This window comes from Streptopelia decaocto (genome assembly GCF_964273445.1).
Source record: "Streptopelia decaocto genome assembly, chromosome: 1".
Lineage (NCBI taxonomy): Eukaryota > Metazoa > Chordata > Aves > Columbiformes > Columbidae > Streptopelia > Streptopelia decaocto.
The window spans coordinates 151,635,057-151,648,250 of record NC_138663.1 but is presented as its reverse complement, the minus strand read 5'-3'; the positions used below and the strand labels follow the sequence as shown (position 1 = coordinate 151,648,250).

At 39.5% G+C, this 13,194-nt stretch overlaps 1 protein-coding gene across 1 annotated transcript in view; it reads left to right on the top strand.

The window, feature by feature from the left end:
• The window catches only part of MYO16 (myosin XVI), a 379,702-nt gene that overhangs the window by 348,527 nt on the left and 17,981 nt on the right, over window positions 1-13,194 (top strand). Inside the window, exon 33 of the mRNA XM_082054681.1 lies at window positions 7,286-7,444. Within this exon, the coding sequence (XP_081910807.1) occupies window positions 7,286-7,444 (159 nt within the window). The remainder of the gene's footprint in view (window positions 1-7,285; window positions 7,445-13,194) is intronic.

Here is a 13,194-nt window from a genome sequence, read left to right as displayed (position 1 = left end):
TGCTGAGGATAGTGAGTAAATGCCACATGCAAGGAATATCTCAACAGTAAGTGAGAGCAAAACAGGAAACACCAAGTGCAATTGTCAACGTACAACAAAACACAGTGGTAAACACTCAAGACTTAATCAAATGGCCTGTCCTTATTTAAGCTTCCTCTCCTTTCCTTCCTATGCCTTTCCTTCATAAAACAGACAAACAGACAAACAAAAAGCCTGCATAGTTTCTATTTTTTTTTTTCTCCCCTTACTTCAGTGTCCACTTACCACAGTAAATGTAACCAATATGCAGGACTGGCCACTAGGATTCAGTGTATCCCTGACTCTCCCAAGAAAGAGTGAGAGCACAGATCAGGAATCCCTTCTGTCTGCAACATCTTGTCTTTCATATGCTGGTTAATAAGATCCATCCGTTCTCACTTATTCACATGTATAATGGCAAGCTGCTTGATTTGAAATTTCCATTTTGCTGGATGCCAGCCACAGGTTTCAGGGGAATCAAGCTATTTAGCTTTTAGATTCCATGATAGACCAGGTACCAAAAAGCTTTGACTCCTGTATTACATTAATTTATCTACCAGAATGTATGCATTTTCCAGATTTCATAATTGCTAATGAAGTGTGAATGGCTGTGGATCTTGATAACTAAAAACATATATTGTCTGTTGGTTAGAGGAACTCATGTTTGCCATGAATGAAGAAATAATGTTTGACATTATCGTGGGATTTATTAAAGACATTAAATGATAAGAAGGGGAACTATTTTTCCCTGTTTTCATTTATTTGTTTCCAGAATTATATGTGTTACATACTTTTGTAGGTTTCGTTCCTTTGTGGAAAAACTTTTAAGCTTTTTCTATAACATTTTTGGTTTCCGTTTTATGGGGCTGATGTTTTTGTTGGCCAGGACAGAGACTGTTTCTACTTTGGCACCTAGATACACCCTGCTTAGCTTGTGGCACTGAAATTCCTCAGCTGGGAACTCAGCCTTAGCTCTCTGCTTAATTAATGAAAAAGAACACGTGCCTTGAAAGGATGGCCAGGTCCACTCATTTCTGATTGTGGTAACTAGTGCTGTCAAGGTGAAGGGCTATGTCTGTTTTAGTAGACAAGTGCCAGGGAAGGTCCTGGATATGGCAGCTCAATCCTCGGTGTAGTCAAAGTTCTAGAGCAGTCCCTGGCATGGTTTGGGACTTGGCAGGCTGGCTCCCGCACAGGTCTGGGCATGGTTCAGGAAATGGCCCAGGCCAGGGCCTGTTCCCAGTAGACAACTTGGATGCAGCCCCTCTGCTGTGGAGGGCAAGAAAGTGTAATAGCATGGACATGGGTCTCTTACCATTTGCCTCAGGGCCAGAGAACAGTTCTGAGCACATTTGAATTACCAGAATAGACAAAGCAAGACGCCCCTCTGTATTTACCCTGTATTACGAATCCCTTGGTGCTTTGGCAGCACTGCACAGAGCATCCAAGGTAAGCATGAATCTGATCCAAAACCCACTGAAAGGAATGGAGGCCTTCTGTTGTTATTAATGAGTTTTGAGTCAGACTGTAAATGAGCACTAAAGAAGTATTTGAAATAGAAGTATTTGAAAAAAAAAAAAAAGGACATAGGGGAACGGATATACATTATGGATATGCCTACTTTTAAAGAAAGAACAAAAACGGACTTTGACAGAAAAGAAAAATACAACCCAACCAGGTGAGTTGCTGCTGGGTTTTTAATAACATACTACCTTTTTTCATGTCTTGCTGCACAAAGAGTCTATGTTGACTCCATCTAAATACTGAAATCAGTCATTGATTTATACTTTGCTTTAGAATGGGCTAAATATATAATTTCCTTACAAAATTAATAGTTTCTCAAAATGTTTCATTATTGCACTTTAATTTGTCATCCAAATAGAGCCTATACTACCCTGTTAACTAATTTGGTGATAACAGTATTGATTCGGCCTAAATACTCCTTATGAGATAACTAGGATGTTTGGGATGCTGCATTTTATGTTTGAGAAAAATGAGCTTAATAACGAGATATTTGGAAGTCGTAGTTCAATTAAAAGAATTTAAGTATTCTTTTGACAAAAAAGTTCTATTGTGTAGATTTTCAGTGCATTAAGAGTGAGAAAATGACTCAAAAAGGACAATAAAAAGCAGATATATAAGTCATTCCTATGATTACCATACTTTGACTTTTCTTTCCAAAATAAGTGAAATTTCAGTCCATCCTGTGCCTTATGACTTTGTCATAATTTTTAATCTCAATCTTTTCCAGGAACACTTAGAATAACAAGCAAATGTGGGTTTCATGAGCTGCCTCTTTTGTATGCCTTTCCTCTTACACTTTTCAAATAATGTTGATGTAATTAATTATGGGTTTATTGGAACACAGAATTTGCTTGTAAGGAAATAATTGTTACACTTTGATTTGCCATGCTCTGATTAAAAGCACTGTACATGTGATGGCTTCCAGCTATTAACTATGCTGCAGTTGAGGGGCAGGTTATGCCCCAGTCCAAACATCTGTACATCCTTGTAGTCCATACATCCTCATTAACTGCAAGATTAGTCAGAGCGGAATTTGACCGAGTCAGAGATATCTTTTTGGCAAAGTCAGTTTGCTGAAATAATAATCGAAATGCTGTTCACTGTTGCAAAGAGTCTGTAAGCTTTCACTTAAGCTTCTATTCTTTTCATAATCATGAACTCCCACCATGCTCCTACAGCTGATACCTCTCTGCAGCTAGTCTCTCACAAGTAGACATGGATGACTCTTCAAATAACATTTATTACTAGCTGGAAACAGTTAAAATGCTGTTATTTAAAAAAAAATCAAAAAATAAAAAAATCATCCACCCATCTGGTGAGAACAGCAGAGTGCAAGCCTGAACAAAAAGTTAACATTCTGTGTATTGGTGAAGATGTTCAACTGTAGGAATCATAGTTTTTTCCTCTCTCCTAAAGTGTTTCTGATGATTTCAGAAAGTTGATAAGGGATGGGAGAGCAGTGCATGCTTCTGTCTTCAAGGATTCATGGCAGCAGAGGGAAGCCAACGGTAATGTTCAGAAAAGCCCAACACTCTATATGAGGTGAATGAGAAAACATGAAGGTGAAATGAATTTCAGACCAATATTTGATGGATAATATTGGAATCAGTAGGAATTTTCTAAGTTTTTAGAGAGCTTCCCTATATCTTTTATAACTGTCCACAGTATTCCTGTGCAATGATACACTGTGTGAAATAGAAATATTATGATAAAAAGTCAAGAGACAGATTTCTTATGCTTAGAGATATTTTGGGTAGTGGGGAGTCAGGACAGAGAGGGATACCCCAGCTCAGAAGATAATATCAGGGCCTTTTGGAATGTTAAATCTTATTGAAAAATAAAAAACAAATGCAAAGTCCTGCACTTGGGAAGGAAGTACTTCTTACAATGACACAAGCTGGGGAAACTGTCCAGAGAGAAGCTCTGGGGAAGGGCTTCTGGGGCAGCGAGCCCTGGCAGCAGAGCTGACCAGCAGCATCTCGGGCTGCATCAGCAGGAGCACAGCCAGGAGCTCGGGGCAGGGGTTGTCCCCTCTGCCCAGCACTCCTTGTCAGACCACAACTGGGTACCATGGCCAGTTTGGTGCCCCCAATGCAGGAGAGACACCGATAACCTGGAGTGAGTTCAGCCCCATGACACCCAGGGCTGGAGGGTGTCCCCGAGCAGAGGCTGGGACAGCGGGGCTTGTCCAGCCTGGGGCAGAGATGACTTTGGGGACACTCACAGCCAGCCCAGTGCCTGGGGAGGGGATGCAGAGGGTCAGCTGGGCCCGTCACAGCCGTGCGTGGCCGGGGAACAAGGTACGGCAGCAGGAACTGAACCAGAGGGGTTCAGGCTGGTGCTGGAACCTCTCCCCACGAGGACAGGCCGGCCGGGGGCAGGCAGGGGGACAGGCTGCCCAGGGAGGTTGGGCAGGCTCCAGCCTTGGGGGGTTTCTGGACCCAGCTCAGCAAAGCCCTGAGCAGCCTGGTCTGATCCCACCGCTGTGCCTGCTTGGAGCTGGGGTGCACGAGGGACCTACTGAGGCCCCTTCCAACATGAATTACACAGTTGTCTCTGTTAAGTTTTGCAGCACTGGGACAGTACACTGGTTACACCTGGCTAAAGCTTTCTCTTGTTATCCTGTTTGTGGAAAAGATTGTCTGCACACAAAGTCCAAAATAAATAGACAGTACTTGTTTGCTAGGGATGCACTCTGGCTTCTCCAGGAGTCTCTTAGAAGTTAGCCAACATAAATGGTTACACTTTTTCCACAGACTCACATGACTCTGCTCCAACAAGGTGTCGCGGGGAAGTAATTTAGGATTCTATTTACTGAAGAACAATCTTTAGATTTCTCAAAGAAAATTGCAACTTAAAAGAATTCGATGGCAAGTTCACCCTATTATTTACTGCATGGAAGAAATACGCCAAGCCGAATGCTGCTTACCTCCTCTGGGGCCTGGACCAAACTGCTGCTGGTTTGGCTCATGGCGGCGGGCCAAGTGCATCCGGCACACAAGGAGATGAACATGCCTATATATAGAAAATTAGTATGAGTACCTTTATATAATCCAGATTATTCTGAAACAAAATATAGTCTTCTTTCCCACCCCCAGGATTAATTAAATACGGCACTATGAAGTGTATTTTCTCTGTGTAGTCTTCACTAAAGTTGTGTTTTTCTTACAATGATTGAACAGAATAAGTGGAACAACAGATCTTTATCTAGAAAGGTGTCCCAAAAGATATGCTGCATAACTGTCCACTACTTGTTTATGCCATTTTAGGATGATAGCTCAATAGTAGCTATCCACAATTCTTTGTAGCATTTCATCTTACAGATATAAAGGAGAAAAGATAACACTTTTCTTTTTCCAAGAGCTCTTCATGTATGCCATGAAAAGATATCAATGTACCTATGAAACAAAAGGCTTCTGCAAATAGCAATGCAAGAAAAAGTCTTTCTACTTGCGCATTCTTAAATGAATTGCATATGTCAGGCAAATCAATAAATCTTTTGGATATCAAGACAAATAAGGATCCCAGCCACTTCCCTTGAGACTCTTTATGTAAAAGGTGGCACAATAATTATGTAGGTGGATTATGATCTATAGGCAAGTGCGCTGACTATTAACATCTAAAAGTGACGTTTCCTTTTCAGACAAATTTAATATGAGCTGCAAAGATGCATTTTGCCGTCAACTTGCTTGTACAAAAGCTAAATCAGGCATGCTTTTATAATTGTAGTGCATGCATTTTCCATCTCAGACTCTGGTTCTATCGCCTTTCCCAAGTCAGTTACTGTGGGTAGAGCTGGCCTAATTTATTCAATGCATAGCACATTTGCCTAAATACACAGTTTATGAAACAGTGCCCCTGAAACATTCCAATCAGATCTGGCAAAAAGTAATGATCAGGGAATGAGGGCAGGGGAGGGAGCAAAGAAAATATTGAAATGTCTTATTCTGACAGCTTGGAAATGAAATCTTTGACTTTTCAGGACAGCTTTTTTGCTAGAAGAGAAAATGTTAAGAAAGATTCAGAGTTAGATAACTGAAAGCTAAACAAAACTAAGAAAGCCCTTTTCAATTAAATGAAACATTTCAAATAAACAAGTTTTTTGTTTCACTAATTCATTTTTTAAATTTTGGTACTTTGTAAACCAGGTGGGTTTTTTTCAGTTCAGGCATACAAATGAAAAATCAACCATGCAGTCAACACTAATTTTGAAAACCTGAAGGCACATTATCTGTTATTTGGTGAAAAACTGTTTTTCCTGTTGGCTTGAAAAATGCTCATGTGTTCAAGACTTACAAGAATATACTGAATCTTTGGGAGAGCTGAGGATGTCATTGGAAGTATGGATGAATGTTGTAATGTTGTTTTTAACAGCTAGTGTTTTATCCTCCACTCGTTGTTGTTGTTATTATGACAAAACTTAAATAGGCGCAACCAAAATCAAGGAGTTCAAGAGCTGACATAGAAGAAAAATTTCTATTTAAGAGTGCTAAATGAGGGCCTTTGTACCCAGGTCAGCCATAATATGTCAGCTCCAAAGTGAAGGCCAGATCTCAGAGGGGATGGAGTTAGGAAAGCTGAAATGGAGTTAAATGGAGAGAGAAGTGAATTCAGCTTTGTCATCTGTGAAACAAACTTGATTATGGCAAGGAAAAACTATGAGTATGTTCACCACAAAATGAAGAGAAACTTGGAAAAGAGAGAAGAATCCACCCAAAACTGCAGAGCCTTGCCAGCACTGCATTTCGCGCAGCTTCATCAGCCCTTCCACACGAGGGTGGAGTGGGGGTAGCCCAGGATGCCAGAATTGAGGTGGAGGTCCCTCCTACCATTCCCTATCCATTCTTGGTCTTGTATCCCAGTCCCTGTCTTGCCTCCCAAACCTGAACTCCAGTGGGGAGCTCTACCTGGTCATGGCTGGTGGCTGAGCCCCATTTCTTGTGCTCTGGGCTGACAAAGCCGGGCGAGCTCAGAGCCACTCCGGGCACTCTCTTATGAGCTGTTTTGCTTTGCGTGGATGTGCCATCAGCCAGACCGGGGAGAAGGGAAGGGTTTTGCCCTCCTCTTTGAAGAAGTGTCTGTGCATTGTACACAGCTTGGGAAGGCCTGCAGGATCAGGCTCCTCTTGATGTCTTGAAGAAATTTTACTAAAAAGCTATGATGTGAAAACCTGGAATTTTATGACAGCTGATAGCTGGAGAGCCCTGAGGCAGGGTAAATAATGCCCATGGGGAGGCATCTTGTGACCTATCTTTTCATATCAAAAGCCATAAGAGAAACAAACAAACAAACCCCAAACACAAACAAAGTTGGTGTTAGTATCACCTAATGCAATGGTGAACTGTATTGCAGTGTCAAGACCGGTATATGAACTCATGTGAAATGGAAGAGAATCTTAAACAGAGGCAATACAAAAACTCATTGAGTTTTATCAGCTGATATTTGTCTGAAAAGAAACAGTAGAGATGAAATTTTGTTAATGTCTTTCACTTCCATAATCTTTAAGTGGTTACAGGTGGAACACTAGCAAAAAAAGAAAAAAAAAAAAAAAGAGAAAAACCCTGCAAAAGTCACTAAAAGTCACTGACTTAAATCCTCCATACTTATCACTGCACTCATGAATTTAGTGACTAATTACATTCATTTTATAAAGTAACTTGGTTTTTATGTGTTATTTTTTTCTACTTTTGTGGAAACCACTAGTTAATAGGAAGCTGACAGTCTCTTTCTCTGTTTGTGTCAGGTGCTGAAACTAATCTGAACTTGAGGAGCAAGGAAGATCCAAATATATCAGATATTGGATCAGAAACCCAGGATAAAAATGCAAATAACCATGGTATTCAGTCATCTAATCTACTGTCCAGTTCTGTGACTGCTGAAAATGGAAATTCAGTATCAAATGGTAAGCAGTTTTTAATCCTAAAGCTCTTTTAACATAAAATTGCTGAAGTGTTGCCTTGAATTAGCTTTTTAAGATATACTCAAGCTGGAATCTTCTGAGTTGTGAAATATCTGTGTTTCTGGAACTGGCTTAACTTTGTATGTGTGAGCTGATAAGCCCCTCTCCAGTAAAAGCTGAATGTGAAGAAAATAAAACAGCCTCTCTTGAAGAACTTGTTATTAGTTCAGCTCCAAGTCTATAAACAACCTGAGCCACAGAGGACTGAGATGGGAGATTTCTGATCCTATAATCAATACAAATGGGACAGAAAATATAAAATCAGGATCTCCCTTTGCTACAGGTGCCTTAGTAGTGAATGTCAGCTTGTTAATCATTGCAACAAGATGATCAAAATGGGGGAAAAGCAATGACAGAAAGAATGAAATCTTTTGAGATCCTCAAAGCATAAATCCTAATGATATAACACCTGTATTACATAAAATCACACAATGCAAATACACAAGTATGAATAGACACAAGACAAATAGAAAGTATTTGTTTTGATGGAATGTGGAAAAGCAGATGTCTAAATACTTGCATGGCATTAGGTACAGTTATCTTCATGCTGCAAACTTACATCTAAATATGGTTTGTGCAAGCAGATCAGTTGTATAGCCTTTAGTGTTAAGGGTAGAACTACACATAATGTAGTCGATATTTTGAGGGAAAAAATATTAGGTCAAGTGAAATATTACATTTTGTTTTCCAAATATGGTCTTTTTTTTTTTTTTTTTTAAGACCAGGGTGCTTAATACACAATGTTTTAAAATGAAAATTTTAATTTTCTTACAAAAATGAAACGTTTCAAAATTAAATAATTCCTTTCTTTCAGTAAGACCTATTCTCCAAATTCTACAGTGCTTGGCCTAAACAATTCTTCTTGCTCTCTCTGATAATCAAAGCAGAAAACTCATCCAGCCTGAAAAGCTATGAGAGTGTAAAGGTGCATTCATCTCTGTGTGCTCTGTTACACACTGTGACAGAAGAAAAAGGCATCTTTGACCATTACAACCATCTCCCCATTTATATCAATATAATAATTTGGGCAGCAGGGGAGAATATTTTCAGTACATATAACAGTCAGGCTGTTAAGTTAACACAAAAACTGTAAGTAGACCAAGCCTTTGATTCCTTTCTATGTAGGATTTTAAGCATATATTCTGATGTCCTAAGGGGACCTGTGGGAGATCAGCTTTCTATAAGATCAACCATTTTATCCCCAGAGCCCTTAACTAGGAGTTTAACTATAAGAGGTGTGCTTCTTAGAAATGAAATGGTGCTTTAAGTTCGTAATTTGTGATGATTCTAGTTGTTAGTAAACAATCTCAGTTATTGAAATAAATAGTCGTTACTTGATTGATAGGCCAACTAACAGGTGAGATGGGTGCTTGTAACTTTGTGTGAAGTTTTTGTCAGTATATTTGCAACCACTTGTAGCCAGGGCTGTCTGTAATGATAATATACAGCATCTACTATGCATAAACTAATTATTTTCAAACTATTTGTGAATAGCAAGTTTAATCATAAAAGTGCAATGTTGTGCAATGGAATTTTCCAGGATATTTTTCCCATTAAAAACCACTGATTCATCAAACCCAAATTTTCCGTGGAAGGTTCCCAGTTTTGATGTAGCTTTCATAAAGGATGGTTTTGACTGTCAGTGTATACTGTGAGTAATAAAAAACTCCCTTTAGGTCTGGCAGTATCCCACTGGGTAAAGAATTAGCATTATTTGTGGTATTTCAAGGTTTAAATCTATGTTTCACCTGTCAGACTGCTGTAGAAGTGATCAACAGAATGACAGAATCACAGAACGGCTGGGGTTGGAAGGGACATCTGGAGATCATCCAGTCCAACCCACCCACTAAAGCAGGTTCACCCAGAGCAGATCACACAGGAATGTGTCCGGGAGGGTTTTGAATGTCTCCAGAGAAGGAGACTCCACAACCTCTCTGGGCAGCCTGTTCCAGTGCTCTGGCACCCTCAAAGGAAAGAAGTTTCTCCTCATATTCAGATGTAACCTCCTGTGCTTCAGTCTGTGCCTGTTGCCCCTCATCCTATCGTTGGGCACCACTAAAAAGAGTCTGGTCCCATCCTCTTGACATCCAGCCTTGAGATATTTATAAGCATTGATAAGATCCCCTCTCAGCCTTCTCTTCTCCAGGCTGAAAAGACCCAGCTCTCTCAGTTTCTCTTCATAGGAAAGGTGCTCTAGGCCCCTGATCATCTTTGTAGCCCGAAAATGATACAAGTTGTCATTTTACCCTGACGCAGAGCAAAATAAGATTGAAGATTTTGTGATACAGAATGCTAGTTTTCCAGCAACACTTAATAATAGTTGAAAGAGTTGACAATATGGAAAACTTTAGTGTACTTTGATTACATTAATTCAAAACCAATTTGCCAGTTTTCTTAGGAAAACATATTTCCAGGATTCAACCTTAACATCGTCATGATTTTTAAACCCATGTCTGGTTGGATATATCTGGGCAATACTGATATTTGAGAATGTGCCATGAGATGTTTCCATGTAAAATACTTTTTCATTTCTTTGTTACGGGACACCAAGCTCCTCTAGCTTTGTGGAAAATAAAACCCACAATGCATGATTAAATAGTTGATAATGAGATTACAGAACTCTTGAATGTAATCTTTCTTCCCACTGTTACACAGTGCAACTATATAATCTGCTTTCCACTGGTGGAACTAAAGTCTAGATTCATACATTACTCATATGAGTTAATACAGAAGCAATATCTTAAATAAGACTTGTATTTTACTGTCATGAATGAGGTGTCAGCACCACTCCTCTGAAGCGTTGTGAGACTTAAAGTCACTATGGTCATAAGAATAATAATTTTGATGAAGATGTTAGTCTTACTTATAACCTGATGAATTCTTTAGAAAACCATCACTAATCAGCTAAAAAGCTTGCTGGCTCAGCTTCCAGACAGATTAATGCTGTGTTACTTTCAGAAGCTGAGTTTAATTTCTGGCACTGCTGCTAGTTGAGAATTTTAATAGAAGTTTCTCCTTCATTTTGTATAATGTAATCCTCTTCTTCTTTAGTTTATCTTTAATATCAAGAGTAATAGCTTTCTACAGCTCTGTGCTGTCAGACTGTAACTTTTCTGCCACAAATCTTCCACACTTACCAGAGTTCTTAATCTGAAAGAAAGAGCTCTTTTGCTCTTTCTTGTCCAAACAGAGAGTAATCAGAAAGCTTGTAATAACCTTTCATGTTACAATGCTGAAAGTTGTAATCCTAAATCACCCAAAACAGCAGATCCTCTGCTGGGAGACACTCAAACACTGCAGGTAAAAGTTTACTGAAATTTGTTATTTCCAGCTAGTACCTAATAGGATATAGAGGAATGTTTAATCATTAAGTGAAATGTTTAAATATAACAACTATAATAAGTGATTGAGGTGACCTGACCTTTGGTTAGTGAAAGGGAGAAATTACCCAGAAATCTGACAGTTCCTTACCCCCCATGGAGTGTGTTGTAGACATACTTACTCTGTGTAACCCAAGTGAAAATTAGAGTAGATATTGTAAAGATGAGACAGCCCTCTTGGACTGAGGGAGCATTGTGCTGCATTGTGCTTAATGGTCATACCAGCTCGTTGCACTGCACTGTTCATCCAGCTGTTGGCCAGCTGCTGTCCCTAAAAGAACCTCTCTGGGTTCTTCTCTGGTTCCTGGTGGGAACCAGGGTTCCTGGTTCCTGGATCTGGTGGAGATGCAGGTGAATGGATTCACTGTATAGTTTATGCAGATTGGCATAAGAGTAGCTGCGAAGAACCTGTCTGTTTCACCAAAAGCCCCATGCGTTATTCAGGTGAGGGGCTTAATCTTGTCTAACCTTAGCCGTGGAGAAGACAGCCCATTCTGTCTAAGCAGGTCACCTGTGGGCTGCAGTCTTCTATATAGTCTCTTGGAACTTAACCACCAGATCTAAGCACATCAGGCAACAAGTCACAGAATGGGAGAGGTGTCACAGCAGATAACTTGATGGAAAGGGGACATGTCACAATGACAAGGGCTACCTGCTGATCAGCACAGAGCCTTGCACTTTGGTTTTCCTGGTGATGCCTTTTTCACACTAGAGCACCCAGTGTATCAACTGGAGCCGACCAGTAGATCCAGCCTACATGAGAATACAGAATCAGGGTGGAAGGTAGAAGGTTTGGGGAATTATGTGTGACCACAGTTGCAAAAACCCACATACTCTGTGGTGTTGCTGTTGCTTTGCAAATATGGATGTTGGAAGCCACAGGGAGGCGCAGGGTCTCCAGTTTGGGTGTAGAAGACCCTGTGAGACTGGAGAGTCTCTGAAACCACCTCTAGATGTCCAGTGAACTAGAGCTCAGTATCTGAGCTGTTTATCTAAAGGATCCTAAGAGGAGTATCTGAGAAGAGGTCAGAAATGCAAAATAGGAAGTATAGGAAGAAGATCAGGGACTGAGCATGGGATCTTCCTCTGAAGGAATATAGACAATTCATTACAGGGGGTGAGTAGAGGATTTGGTTTCTAGTTTGAATTACACGTATTGCTTGAGATAAGGCTGTATCCTTGATGCTGTGAAAAAAAAAAAAAAAAAAGCATTTATTTCATTTAACTTCTCCAGTTTGAGATTATTGATTGAATCATAGTCCTTGTTATCATTATCACCACCACATATGATTGCAGTAATAATATTATCAAGGATAATTTTGCCAAGAAAATGACAAATTAGAATTACTTTTGGTAACTTGAAAGAAAGCCCAGTCCAGATGGTGTAATTTGTACTCCAGCCTGAACCCCTGATTAATTTATGTTCTTGTGGTTCTGCCTCTGCCCCTGCTAAACTGATGCTTCCAACCTTGTGCTGAGTTAAGCAAGGTTTTATTCAGTGCACAGGTGTGGTATCCTAATATTTACTTAGGTGTACGTAAAGGAAAACTCTTGGAATGTAATCACTTGCTCCATTTATCTTTCCAAACTCTACCAAGCCTTTGCTTGCTATGTCTCTGATGACGTGCCGTGGCTGTACATGGAAACTTTACTTACGTGATAAGACCTCTTATCAAAGTGCTTTTCATAGAAATAAACCGAAAATCATTTATAACCTTATTCTTAGTGCAAGGCTGTCATGGGCGGTAGATCCTGAAGTGTATGAATATAGTGCAAAAGCAATATCTTTTTCAAAACATGCTGCTGGTCTAGGAAAGTATTTTCATTCATTTATCGTGGTCTAGAATCATGCAAATATTTTACATTATAGCTGTTATTTGAATTAAATTAATAACACCTAATTTAAAAAGTCATTTTGTCTTAAAATGTGGATGAATTTTCATGGCTTTATTTGAGATGTGTCCAAAATGAATCCATATGAATAAATTATTAGTTCAGAAAATTATTTGAAAAAAAAAAGGCAATTTTTTTTGTGTTGACAAAACTGTGATTTTTGGAGCAATATATATTTTATGCATTTCATTTGACCAAAAATATGTGATTTTGGTGAGGAAAAATTTTAAGTTGGAGGACAGGGAATTTAATATAGGTAAGAAAGGAATAGTGGTAACTTACATATATTTTACAAGCCTAGTATACCTGAGACCTTGAATATCAGACCTTGCCCCAATATATACCTCATATGTCGTGGAGCACCTTCAAAAAGTGATAACTCCCCCTCAAAACAACACATAGGTCAAATCAGTGAGAGAA